We start from the raw sequence: 14,293 nt of genomic DNA on the forward strand, positions 1-14,293 counted from the left end.
CCTGCAGGGACGGGGGCCTGGGATGAAAATAAATACATACAAAACACACATCACGACAAGAGAGACAAGAGACAACACTGCATAAAGAGAGACCTAAGACAACAACATAGCAAGGCAGCAACACATATGAAGACAAGCTAAAGGTGGGAAGGAAGGTAGGGGGTTAGACTAGCCCAGTAGCCAGTATTTAGATTTCTAGATAGGTAGGGAAGTGTTTTCTGTCAGCAAACATGCACTGCTTAATCACATTTGACAAGTCTGTTGTTTTACCCCCACTCTTATTCTACTACCACCCTCTCTCTCTCTCCAGGGTCCCCTCCCTCTCTCCAGGGTCCCCTCTCTCTATCCAGGGTCCCTCTCTCTCTCTCCAGGGTCCCTCTCTCTCTCTCCAGGGTCCTCTCTCTCTATCCAGGGTCCCTCTCTCTCTATCCAGGGTCCCTCTCTCTCTATCCAGGGTCCCTCTCTCTCTCTCCAGGGTCCCTCTCTCTCTCCAGGGTCCTCTCTCTCTCTCCAGGGTCCCTCTCTCTCTCTCCCCGGGGTCCCTCTCTCTCTCTCTCTCTCTCTCCGGGGTCTCTCTCTCTCTCCCTCCGGGGTCTCTCTCTCTCTCCGGGGTCGCTCTCTCTCTCCGGGGTCCCTCTCTATCTCCCCATCTATTCTTTGAAAAAGAGAGAGAGAGACTCATTGTCCCAGTGCCAGGTTATCGCCTGTGTTTGTCTGTGTAAAAAGCATCTGCTCTGTGCCTTCCCTCTCAGCCAACCCCCACCCCACCAACCCCACCCTCTGTGACAGGTGGGGGGGATTGAGGCAGCAATCTACCAATCGAGCAAAGGAAAGACACACACACACACACACACACCGGCTGGGGACAGTACCACACACACACACGGTGCCGGGCTGGCCGGGCGGTACACTGCCAGTTAACACCACCTGCCCCAAACACAAACACAAGATGACAGATCAGTTGTGCCTGCATACAGAAACCAAGTAGCAAGACACACATACACACACGTGCACGCTCATGCAGACCAAGTTTTGTGCCACTCATCAAAGTCTACAGACAAGGGGCTAACCTCAAACTTGTGCCACACACACACAAACCAACGCACACACCAATTTGTCACTTAACTACTACAGACCTACTGAGGCACACAAGGGACCGACTACAACTGAAGGCACTCCTGTGGATTAACTCTAAGTACTTACAGTATACATACAACAATGCAGGCACTGAGAATTGGGTGGTTGGGACTGGGAGGTTGCTACCCAAGCTGTTTAAAGACTTACTCCAGCTCATAGAAGAGTCTAACCTCAGACCTCTTCCCTAGGACTAAAACTATAAACACACACATGCAGCAAGCCCAGAGCACAACCCTTCTACCAGCCCTTCAGCTCTCTCTGTTGGTTTAGCTAATGAGCTTTACTATGGGTTTCCCTCAGTGGAGGCTGGTGAGGGGAGGACGGCTCATAATAATGACTGAAATGGAGTAGAATGGAGTGAATGGAATAGTATCTTTATATGAAAACCATGTGTTGATACCATTCACTCCATTACAGCCATTATTATGAGCCGTCCTCCCCTCACCAGCCTCCACTGGTTTCCCTCTGTACGTTGACTTCACTCCTCTCATGGCATCAACTCACACGATAACAATGTGTTGTTGAGAATTGAGTAGACTGCCAGTATTTAGATAATTTACTACCACACACTGACATTGTGTTGGGTCCCTGGGATGTTGGTGTGGACAGGAAACACAGCTGATTCATCTGGTGAAAGAGGAGATAATATCATCCACCACAACACTACAGTGTTTCTAAAAACCCATTGGGATGCGGAACAGGAGAAACAGTAAGCTGCTCAGTGGCGATGGACTCGGAGGAAAGTCTCAGTCTTGATCTGGCCACATTAAGAATTGTGGGTAGTCTTCGTCTTTCCTCTGAAGGAGGCCCTGCCAGGGGGGATAAGGAGGGGGGCAGGGTGGGTGTGAGGGAGACAGGTTGGGAGTTGGAAGAACCTCATGATAGTGGTGCTATTTTTACTGTTTTTGAGAGTAGTACGGCAGAGAGATTTTCCAGTTATCAGCTGGTAGCAGCCTGAGGATGTAGGATCCTAGACTACATCCATTTTGTCAGCGTATTCTATTTAGGCCAAGACTAGGTGCAGCTGCCTCCAATCTACAGTACTGAATGGCTAAAACACTATGATGTGCATTAAGTTCATTTGATAATTGTTTCACAGTGGTAATTGCTGTTGTTGGGGACCACACCGATAATTATGTCTCCCCCCCCCCCACACACACACACACACACACACACACACATACATACATACATACATACATACATACATACATACATACATACATACACAAACACACACTCCCCCTCCACACACACACTCCCCCTCCACACACACACATATATACACACACACTCCCCCTCCACACACACATATACACAAATAAAAGGCCAGAATAAAAGACTGCCATTAAAAGCATGCTCTTTCTCCCTCCATACTGAGAACAATGGGAGATGGGAGTAAAGCCTAGCAGAGCAGCTTGGTGATAGACAGAGCCTCTGTCTAACAGTAGTAAGTGAACAAACAACACTCACCTCCTCTGGTGCATTCCACACATTTCTCCCTATCACTCAAGGACATGTTTACCCTTCTCCATCTCCTCAAAATTACAGAGTAGAGAAAGAGAGGGAGCCAAGGGAGGGAGGAGGGAGGGGTTCAGGTGTTCCAGAACAGCTGTTATTCAAAAACAGGGAGGGAGATGAAGAAACAGAGAGAGAGGGGGATGAGACAGAGAGAGAGGGGGATGAGACAGAGAGAGAGGGGGATGAGACAGAGAGAGAGGGGGATGAGACAGAGAGAGAGGGGAATGAGACAGAGAGAGAGGGGGATGAGACAGAGAGAGAGGGGGATGAGAGAGAGAGAGGGGGATGAGACAGAGGTAGGTAAGTCTACTGATTAATATGTCCTGAGAGATGGGGGAAACTTGATGGAGCGGTGTTATGATGAAAAATAGATGAGACAGTCTTGTATACATTTGACAAGGGAATACACCGGCACCTCGCTGGCCAGTGTACCTACACAGATGCACGCATGCACACACACCAGAGGTGGAAAAACTATTCAATAGTCATACTTGAGTAAAAGTAAATGCAATACATCAAAATCTTTATGTTAAGCAAACAAGATGGCACGATTTCCTTATTATTATAGTATTTATATTTTGACAGCCAGGGGCACACTCCAACACTCCAACACTCAGACATCATTTACAAACTACCTGAGTCAGCCAGATCAAAGGCAGTAGGGATGACCAGGGATGTTCTCTTGATAAGTGTGTGAATTGGACCATTTTCCTCTTCTCTTAAGCATTCAAATTGTAAGTCGTTTTGGGTGTCAGGGGAAATGTATGGAGAAAAAAGCATATTATTTTCTTTCAAGTATTTTTACTTAAGAACTTTACACCACTGACACACACACACACACACACAAAGCCCCAGTAGTCAGTGGATGAGAGATTGGCAAACACAGCGGGCTTAGTGTTCAGACATCAACACTACACACATGGTATCACGCAAACACAGAAACAACACACACTGTCTATCTGGCACCCAAACACAGAAGCCAGTACAAACAGCCACACTTGTTAGTAACAGTCTCAGAGCAAATATGGCAATCTGTTTCATTTCAGCTTTGCTGTGTGTGGCCATGGAATAGATGAGTACAACTGAAAGGTTTGAGTAGGCCAGTGGTGGCTGGTGGCACTTTTAATGGGGAGGACGGGCTCATAGTAATGGCTGAAATGGAATGGTATCAAACACATCAAACACCTGGTTTCCAGGCCATTACACAATCAACACCGGGCCAAACACAATCAACACCTGGTTTGAGGCCATTACATTCACTCCATTCATTATTATGAGCCGTCCTCCCCTCACCAGCCTCCACTGGAGTAGGCCTATGACACCATCTCCAAATCCTAAAAAGGGAATTAATTAAACAGAATGAAATGATCATATGGCTGTTTTAACCTTTACATCTGACCGTTTGAATTGAAAACAAACATTGCCACGCCACAAAACTCTGAACCTAGATTCAATCTGGACCATGGAAGATCCGCGTTATAGCACGATTGACATTTAAAAGATTGCGCCAACATATTCAATATTTACCATTAATGTGTTCTCCGCGAACGTGGGAACGTTGCCTTTAAAACGTGCATCGCGATCTGATTGAATCTGGCCCCTTGTCTCACTAATCTGGAAAACCCAGCACTAAAATGTGGCATAATTGCGTCAGAGATTATAGTCTCATAAATGTCCAAAAACTAAAGTTCCTAGTTACATGGAAATGCGCTGAAAACCATTGGTCTCAGTGCATCCAGGCTGTATCACATCCGGACATGATTGGGAGTGTCATAGGGTGGCGCACAATTGGCCCTGCATCGTCCGGGTTTGGCCGGGGTAGGCCGTCATTGTAAATAAGAATTGGTTCTTAACTGACTTGCCTAGTTAAATATATAAAAATAAATGATGTCTTGTTCCACCTCTAGCATGAGAGACCATAAAGACTAGTCATCTCTTTGGATGGCAACCCAATAGGTGAAAACATTCCCTGTACTGTGTCGCTCTCTGGTGGATATCTGCGGTACAACAGGGGCCGTCTCATCATAAGGCATTAGGTTAAATCCTCTGCTTATGTCTTATTGCAGGGGTTTAGTTCATCTTTTACCATGCTAACACCTGACCATTCCTGCCTCCAGGTGCATAGGTGGCAAGGGATTATAAGAATTGGGCCTGTGCATTACAGTTACTGAGGAAATACAGGTATTGACTTAAAGTGGTAAAGACCCATCATTACTTTATAAGAAGCAGCCAGTCTGGACCAATCATGTATACGAGCACTAGATTGCAACACTATGCAATGGCCAATATGAAGCTTTAAAGACAGTCTGCCATATTGGTACTCCTCAGAAGGCACAATCGTCCATAGGAATGAATGGAATCCTACATCACTTTAATGTAACGTTTCATGGACAAAATTACATATTTAAGTATTTCTTTGTTGTAGTAACAGTAAATACACATAATCTACACCTAAGAAAAATATAAACGCAATATGCCACAATTTCCAAGATTTTACAGAGTTACAGTTCATATAAGGATATCAGTCAATTGAAATAAATTCTTTAGGCCCTAAATCTATGGATTTCACATAACTGGAAATACAAAAGCATCTGTTGGTCACAGATACCATAAAAAAGGTAGTGGCGTGGATATGAAAAGCAGCCTTATCTGGTGTAACCACCTTACTCATCTCCTTCGCATGTGTGTTGATCAGTCTGTTGATTGTGGCATGTGGAATGTTGTCTCACTCCTCTTCAATAATGGCTGTGCAAACCGCTCACCCACATGATGCCATACACACTGTCTGCCATCTGCCCAGTACAGTAGAAACCGGGATTCATCCATGAAGAGCACACTTCTCCAGTGGTCGTCGGTGAGCATTTGCCCACTGAAGTCAGTTACGACACTAAACAGCAGTCAGGTCAAGACCCCGGTGAGGACGAGCATGCAGATGAGCTTCTCTGAGTTTCTGACAGTGCAGAAATTATTCAGTTGTGCAAACCCAGTTTTATCAGCTGTCCAGGTGGCTGGACTCAGACAATACAGCAGGTGAAGATACCGGATGTGGAAGTCCTAGGATGGCGTGGTTACATGTGATCTGCAGCTGTGAGGCCGGTTGGACGTACTACCTACAGTGGGGCAAAAAAGTATTTAGTCAGCCACTAATTGTGCAAGTTCTCCCACTTAAAAAGATGAGAGGCCTGTAATTTTCATCATAGGTACACTTCAACTATGAGAGAAAAAAACCCAGAAAATCACATTGTAGGATTTTTTATGAATTTATTTGCAAATTATGGTGGAAAATAAGTATTTGGTCAATAACAAAAGTTTATCTCAATACTTTGTTATATACCCTTTATTGGCAATGACAGAGGTCAAACATTTTCTGTAAGTCTTCACAAGGTTTTCACACACTGTTGCTGGTATTTTGGCCCATTCCTCCATGCAGATCTCCTCTAGAGCAGTTATGTTTTGGGGCTGTTGCTGGGCTACACAGACTTTCAACTCCCTCCAAAGATTTTCTAAGGGGTTGAGATTTGGAGACTGGCTAGGCCACTCCAGGACCTTGAAATGCTTCTTACGAAGCCACTCCTTCGTTGCCCGGGCGGTGTGTTTGGGATCATTGTCATGCTGAAAGACCCAGCCACGTTTCATCGTCAATGCCCTTGCTGATGGTAGGCTTTGTTACTTTGGTCCCAGCTCTCTGCAGGTCATTCACTAGGTCCCCCCGTGTGGTTCTGGGATTTTTGCCCACTGTTCTTGTGATCATTTTGACCCCACGGGGTGAGATCTTGCATGGAGCCCCAGATTGAGGGAGATTATCAGTGGTCTTGTATGTCTTCCATTTCCTAATAATTGCTCCCACAGTTGATTTCTTCAAACCAAGCTGCTTACCTATTGCAGATTCAGTCTTCCCAGCCTGGTGCCCAGCCTGGTGTCCTTTTGACAGCTCTTTGGTCTTGGCCATAGTGGAGCTTGGAGTGTGACTGTTTGAGGTGGTGGACAGGTGTATTTTATACTGATAACAAGTTCAAACAGGTGCCATTAATACAGGTAACAAGTGGAGGACAGAGGAGCCTCTTAAACAAGAAGTTACAGGTCTGTGAGAGCCAGAAATCTTGCTTGTTTGTAGATGACCAAATACTTATTTTCCACCATAATTTGCAAATAAATTCATTAAAAATCCTAAAAATGTGATTTTCTGTATTTTTTCCCCTCATTTTGTCTGTCATAGTTGAAGTGTACCTATGATGAAAATTACAGGCCTCTCATCTTTTTAAGTGGGAGAACTTGCACAATTGGTGGCTTACTAAATACTTTTTTGCCCCAATGTAATTCTATAAAATGACATTGGAAGTGGCTTATGGTAGAGAAATTAATATTAAATTATCTGGCAACAGCTCTGGTTCACATTACTGCAGTCAGCATGCCAATTGCACACCCTCAAAATATCTTACATCTGGCATTTATATTGGTTCAGTATACTTTAAGAAACTTTCGTATTAAGGCATCTAACATTCTTTTTTTACGTGATCAGAGTGAACAAACAAAATGTCTTGTTGGAAGCAGTAGTCACAGCTCTGTATAATAAAGAGATGCTCATGTCTCTGCCTTAATGGCAGAAAAACAGGCGACAAGCTTAGGTCCAAAATACACCCATAGCAACATATTGGGCTTATTTGACAGATTGGAGCTCGAAACAGCCCACATTACCTCTTCCTCTGATAGAGTTGGAGGACATCACTGTGCATTTGAAATCACATTTAACTTGACAGGTAACAAAGACTGCACTGAACCCCCTAAGTGTGAGACATTTCCGCTGGGTGAGCTGTAGTCGAGTTCAGTCTCCTCTAGATGGCACTGTCGCATCAAGCCATATTCTCATACACGTATGGCCGATGTCAAGACAACTAGCAGCCCAAAGATCAATATGATGGTTTAACATTTTGAAGCTATGCATAGCTAAGACTGACAAATAGTTTGTTACTGGCATGACAGGGTAAGAATTTAAACTCAATGAGTAATATTTTGGAAGTTTATTGGAATTCAACAAAAAACCAACAGACCACCATCCCAAAAACACCTACACTTCAATCTAGTCCCCCAATGACATCAAGACCAGAGGTTACATAGCTAACATCGGTATGCAAAACCATGAACCCATGAAAGCAACCAGAGTTTCCATCTATTGTTGATAAATCCCAACTTGCTCAGGTTTAAAAAAAGTACAGACAAGATTACACCTTCTCCAAAAAATATTTATTAAACTGTGGGGGCAGCCTTGGGGGGCAACTTCGCAGCTGCAACCTGGGGAAGCAAATGAAAACAAGACATTTAGTGCTGCAGATTTGTTCAGAGGTTACTTCAGTGAGTAAGTGGGCCTTCGATCTAACAAAGTAATGAGGCCCACATCACACTGGAATAAAACAGCTCGAGGACCATGACTTCACTAGAACCCCTCAGAAATGCCAGTCATGTCACGACAGCACATGCCATACCTAGCTCCTTGGGATAAAAACTATTTCTAAACCATCAAAAACACCACAGGGGGGAGCAAAGCGAGCCGATTGATGACGCCACCATGTAACAGCCAGGGAGGGCCAGGTTAGTGCATCTAAATTCAGCTCATTACAAAGGACCAAGAGGGAGAAGCTGCACCATACGGTGGATTCAGTCAGCATGAAATTCCCTCTGCTTGTTTACCTTTGGATTGTCACACTGTTGTTCCTCTTAGGCAGACAGATTGCTGCCAACAGTGGCTGAGCTGCTGTTTCATTTTACCACAGTATTTTTTTTATTTAAATAAGACTGACATTCATTATGCAGGCTGTGAGGCTCAGGAGCCAAGTCAGAAAATAAATCTAGACCAAGGACAGCTGGCTGAATTCAAAAGGCAGGCTGAATGCTTGGGCAACACTGTGCTAATGCTCTCGTTACATGCACTGTGGGATGTTCTATCATCAAAGTGCAGGGTGACATGTTTCAGTGATGAAAAACTTATTTCTGCAACAAAACGTTTGAATCGACTTTTTAGATAAGGGCCCACAGGCCTGATATGGTGAGGAACGAGGCAGTACCCTGGTCCCGGCCTATAAAGCCTTTGCTCCAGCCAAGCAAGGCAGCAGATGGCCCAGCGCTCTAACCGCTAGGCTAATAACTGAAAGGTTACTAGTTTCGATTCCCCAAGCAGACTAAATGAAAAATCTGCCGATGTGCCCTTGAACAAGGCACTTAACCCCATCTGCTCCAGGGTATCAGTCAATAACAGCTGATGCCTGGCCGTGACCACACTGAGGGCGTCTCAGTGGAATATGCAAAAAACACACAACACCAAACAGGTTCCACTTGAACGTATGAAAGGACAAATAAGCCCAATTTGACCAAATTATCTCAAGGTCCTGATTTAACTTATTAGTTTTGCTGTTTGTCTGGAACAGGCCTGTACAACCCATGGACTCCCCAGAAGGTAGGTAACCAAAAACTGCTGGTGGGGTAAAGAGAAGGACTTCACCTGGCCAGCAATCCTGTCCAGATCTCTGGTTCCCTGGGCGGTTAGTCTGCGACCACTGTGAGAGAAGAGGTTCAGTCAGCAACAGAGCAAATTAATCTAAATTTGTCACATGCGCAGAATACAACAGGTAGACTACAGTGAAATGTTTACGAGCCCTTAACCAACAATGAAGTTAAGAAAAATAAGTGTAAAGTAAAAACTAAATAATTAGAGCAGCAGTAAAATAACAGTAGTGAGGTTATATACAAGAGGTACCGGTACAGAGTCAATGTGCAGGTGCAGCGGTTAGTCCAGGTAATTGAAGTGTACATGTGGGTAGAGTTATTAAAGTGACGATGCATAGACAGTAGCAGCAGCATAGGGGGGGGGGGGGGGGTGCAAATAGTCTGGGTAGCCATTTGATTAACTGGCTTGTGGCTTGGGGGAAGAAGCTGTTAAGAAGTCTTTAGAACCTAGACTTGGCGCTCCGGTACCGCGCAGTAACAGAAAACAGTCTATGACTAGGGTGGCCGGGGTCTGAATTTTTAGGGCCTCCCTCCGACTCCTCCATACTAACGGATCAACTCCATTCTGTACAGTAACACAGCAAAGACTACATCAACATCCCTTACACAGGTCGACTGACAACACCAGAGACAGTAATGCCAGAGCCGCTATAGGATAAAATGTGCCCAACCATTTGCAGAAATTGCTACAAAACTACTAAATCAATTAAATCTGAACAAGCCTGGTAAGATCACAATAGTACATTTATCCAGATTTCATGCAAATAATATAATCAACACTAATGAAATTGAGCACTTGTAAGATGCTTTGTCTGTATACGGGTTTGTTCAGTGGGCAAAATGTATTCAAGGGAAGAAAAAAAATCACTCTTAAGCGTTGCATGAAGCGTGGATTTAAAATCGTCAACCCAGTGGTGCTCTGGGACCTGGACTAGGTGATAAAACAGTTAATATCCGGTGTTTCCCTCTGTGCACAGTAGAGATGTAGGATCTGCTTGCTTCCCTAAACCTAACCCTAAGGACCAATGACAACGCCAACCTTGGCTCAGTGTCTAGGTGATGTTCTAACCAGCGCGGTTCTACTCACCCGTTGGGGTTCTTCTCCACCATCTTGAGAAGCTCGAGGGCCTGCAGCACCTTGCGGGCCACGTTTTTGGAACCGACACTGAAGTGGGCAGGGCACACACCGTTCCTCTGGCGACCACCATAGATCTTGGTCATGGAGCCCACACCGGCACCCCCACGCAGGTACAGGTGGCGCACTGTGGAAGCTGGGAGGGAGAAGAGGTTAACACCACTGGTAGCCAGAGTCAATAATCTTATTACATACTTCTGCACTAACAGTCAGGAAAATCATTTGTGGCCAATTTTGGTGTAAATCAATGCCAATAACAGATTGGATCTACCATACTAGACTAACGGCCTGAGCAGACAGGTAGTCCTGAAGGGAAGAATGTCAATGATCAAAATCATACCAGCTCTGGTGTAGAACCAGTTCTCGTCGCTGGGGGCCAGCTCCTTGTGTTTGGCCAGCTTGACAATGTCCACCCAATCTGGGACCTTCAGCTTTCCTGACCTGGAACAGGAAAAACATTCAGTTGAAGTGGGAAGTTTACATACACCTTTGCCAAATACATTTAAACTCAGTTTCACAATTCCTGACATTTAATCCTAGTAAAAATTCCCTGCCTTAGGATCACCACTTTATTTTGAGAATGTGAAATGTTAGAATAGAATGACTTATTTCAGCTTTTATTTCTTTCATCACATTCCCAGTGGGTCAGAAGTTTACATACACTCAGTATTTGGTAGCATTTACTTTAAATTGATTAACTTGGTCAAACGTTTCAGGTAGCCTTCCACATGCGCCCCACAATAAGTTGGGTGAATTTTGGCCAATTCCTCCAGACAGCTGGTGTAACTGAGTCAGGTATGTAGGCCTCCTTGCTCGCACATGCTTTTTCAGTTCTTCCCGCAAAAGTTCTATAGGATTTGAGGTTAGGGCTTTGTGATGGCCACTCCAATACCTTGACCGTTGTCCTTAAGCCATTTTGCCACAACTTTGGAAGTATGATTGGGGTCATTGTCCATTTGGAAGACCCATTTGCAACCATGTTTTAACTTCCTGACTGATGTCTTGAGATGTTGCTTCAATATATCCACATAATTTTCCTGTCTCATGATGCCAACTATTTTGTGAAGTGCACCAGCCCCTCCTGCAGCAAAGCACCCCCACAACATGATGCTGCCACCCCCGTGCTTCACGGATGGGATGGTGTTCTTCGGCCTGTAAGCATCCCCCTTGTCCTCCAAACATAACGAGGGTCATTATGGCCAAACAGTTCTATTTTTGTTTCATCAGACCAGAGGACATTTCTCAAAGTCATCTTTGTCCCCATGTGCAGTTGCAAACCGTAGTCTGGCTTTTTTATGGGTGGTTTTGGAGCAGTGGCTTCCTTGCTGAGCAGCCATTCAGGTTATGTCGATATAGGACTTGTTTTACTGTGGATATAGATACTTTTGTACCTGTTTCCTCCAGAATCTTCACACGGTCCTTTGCTGTTGTTCTGGGATTGATTTGCACTTTTCACACCAAAGTACATTCATCTCTAGGAGACAGAACACGTCTCCTTCCTGAGCGGTATGACGGCTGTGTGGTCCCATGGTGTTTATACTTGGGTACTATTGTTTGTACAGATGAACGTGGTACCTTCAGGTGTTTGGAAATTGCTCCCAAGGATGAACCAGACTTGTGGAAAGTCTACATATTTTTTCTGAGGTCTTGGCTGATTTTTGATTTTCCCATGATGTCAAGCAAAGAGGCACTGAGTTTGGAGGTAGGCCTTGAAATACATCCACAGGTACACCCCCAATTGACTCATTATGTAAATTAGCCTATCAGAAGCTTCTAAAGCCGTCATGGCTTTTCTGGAATTTTCCAAGCTATTTAAAGGCAGTCAACTTAGTGTATGTAAACTTCTGACCCACTGGAATTGTGATAGTGAATTCTAAGTTAAATAATCTGTAAACAATTGTTGGTAAAATCGTGTCATGCACAAAGTAGAACTGACTTGCCAAAACTATAGTTAGTAACAAGAAATTTGTGGAGTGGTTGAAAAATGAGTTTTAATGACTCCAACCTATGTAAACCTCTGACTTCAACTGTATGTTAGTCATTCACAAAAGCTCAATGCACTGCAAAGCAAAAATTGAACAAGGTTTCACGTGTATGCGACTACATATACTTATATTAAAAAACAGTGGAAAACTCACTTCTTCAGGAAAGCCGACAGGGCACGGACAAACTCCTGCTGGTTGACGTCTTTCACTGTGACACCAGGCATCTGCCAGAGGTAGAGAACTTCAGTATGAGGTACAATGCATGAATGATGCTATGTAGACTGCAACGAATGTCCTGGGTAGATTGAGGTCCTGAGCACATTCAATATGTAGCCTAGCTACTCATGTAACTAAGGTTAGTTTTATAGTTATGTGCAGACGATAGGATGACTCGACTGCCCCAATACTCAAAACAGTTCATCTGATGACTACACCTCTATACACTACTATTGATAACCTTTCTGCAAACCACACTATCTAACTCACTAGTTAGTTAACTAGCCAGATGGGTGATGAACAGCCTGCTTAAGCAGGCAACTAACGTTAGTTGGCTAGCTAATTCCATAGGCTACTTATCTTCCTGTCAAACAGCGGCGATGGAAAACATTTACATCGTGATAATATACATTCCTCATATTGTGCGAAGTCCTGAATGATCTGAAGTCCAATTTTAGCAAAAAACTGATATCAGGACAGACCATCTCACCAACAAACTAGCCACCGTTAAATAAAATTATGGTAACTGGAGTTAGCCACAATGCTAGCAATGAACCTATAAACCGACACATGTAACCAGATCAGAAATTCGAGGCAGAAATCAAGACAGTTTAAGAAGGATCACAGTCCAACTGCCGACGAGCGTAACACATTCAAATGGAAGACACCGTTAGCGCAGATATCATAATTGTCTTATCTAAAATGGACAAACAAAACGAGAAATGTTTAGGCCCAATGCAAAGGCATGGGGGCAGCCATCACTGGAAGCTACGTGGAGTCCCGCATGCAATTTTATTTTATTCTAAATAATCTACAGGACTCTATAGACTTTCCGGAAAACCCGGTATTTGTTAATTGATTGTTTAATGTATACGCGGTCAGTTATGGGAGAATAATTATCACGAAAATGTCATACAGTTGGTCAAATAAGGCCGGAGACCAGACATTCTTTACCTTGCTTGTGGACAGCGAGAGGAAGAGGGTAAGACAGGGTTTCCAGCCCGTGTTAAAACGGGCGGATCTCGTTTGTTCTCGCGAGATATGACATCACCCTGGACCTTCACCCGGTTGATACATTTCTAGCCCAATCAGAGTAAAACCTGATGCATTTCAAAGCAGTTTGCAGTGCCCAAGGTTAAGGCTACATCACAATCAAAAGCATTGAATTATGAAATTGTCTGTAAAAGAAGTGGCACGTGCCCTGGAGCAGCAATAGGAATTAATTAGCAGGTTTTTTTTTGTGGTATGTGGAAGTACTTTTTTATTGCAGCAATAGAATACTAATGTCTAATGTTACTACAATCTGCACAGTGAATGCAATAACCAGGATGCTGTAATTCAAAAAATGATGTTTTTATTATAATAATCTTGCGACATATCCCTGTGAAATGCATTGTAACCATATATTATCTTATGGTAAATATATAGATAAAATACATATACAGTGCCTTGCGAAAGTATTCGGCCCCCTTGAACTTTGCGACCGTTTGCCACATTTCAGGCTTCAAACATAAAGATGTAAAAACTGTATTTTTTTGTGAAGAATCAACAACAAGTGGGACACAATCATGAAGTGGAACGACAGTTATTGGATATTTCAAACTTTTTTAACAAATCAAAAACTGAAAAATTGGGCGTACAAAATTATTCAGCCCCCTTAAGTTAATACTTTGTAGCGCCACCTTTTGCTGCGATTACAGCTGTAAATCGCTTGGGGTATGTCTCTATCAGTTTTGCACATCGAGAGACTGACATTTTTTCCCATTCCTCCTTGCAAAACAGCTCGAGCTCAGTGAGGTTG

At 43.8% G+C, this 14,293-nt stretch overlaps 2 protein-coding genes across 3 annotated transcripts in view; one reads left to right on the top strand and one right to left on the bottom strand.

Annotated features, from left to right (window-relative positions):
* LOC110537974 (adenosine receptor A1-like) overlaps nt 1-14,293 on the top strand; it is a 48,284-nt gene that overhangs the window by 21,402 nt on the left and 12,589 nt on the right. Inside the window, exon 1 of one of the 2 annotated variants that reach the window (XM_036942454.1) lies at nt 12,437-12,529. The exons of the other annotated variant lie outside the window; for it this stretch is intronic. The gene's annotated coding sequence lies outside the window, so the exon portion shown is untranslated. Of the gene's footprint in view, nt 1-12,436; nt 12,530-14,293 lie in introns of those variants that run through there. 2 annotated transcript variants of the gene reach the window in all.
* Nucleotides 7,662-13,534, bottom strand: rps19 (ribosomal protein S19). The gene is made up of 6 exons (XM_021624488.2): nt 13,447-13,534; nt 12,430-12,500; nt 10,632-10,732; nt 10,244-10,427; nt 9,152-9,206; nt 7,662-7,947 (listed from the first exon to the last, which is right to left on the bottom strand). Exons 2-6 carry the CDS (start codon nt 12,498-12,500, stop codon nt 7,903-7,905), a joined length of 456 nt encoding a protein of 151 aa, XP_021480163.1. The 5' UTR covers nt 13,447-13,534; the 3' UTR covers nt 7,662-7,902.

This window comes from Oncorhynchus mykiss, chromosome 2, assembly GCF_013265735.2.
Source record: "Oncorhynchus mykiss isolate Arlee chromosome 2, USDA_OmykA_1.1, whole genome shotgun sequence".
Taxonomy (NCBI): domain Eukaryota; kingdom Metazoa; phylum Chordata; class Actinopteri; order Salmoniformes; family Salmonidae; genus Oncorhynchus; species Oncorhynchus mykiss.

Excerpts from the sequence above, each read along its gene's own strand:
- rps19 (XM_021624488.2), bottom strand. The coding sequence starts at position 12,500 with ATGCCTGGTGTCACAGTGAAAGACGTCAACCAGCAGGAGTTTGTCCGT. Across the intron at positions 9,207-10,243 it reads GTGGAGAAGAACCCCAACGG|TGGTCGCAGACTAACCGCCC; the intron begins GTGAGTAGAACC and ends CTTCTCTCACAG. Across the intron at positions 7,948-9,151 it reads TGGACAGGATTGCTGGCCAG|GTTGCAGCTGCGAAGTTGCC; the intron begins GTGAAGTCCTTC and ends TTGCTTCCCCAG.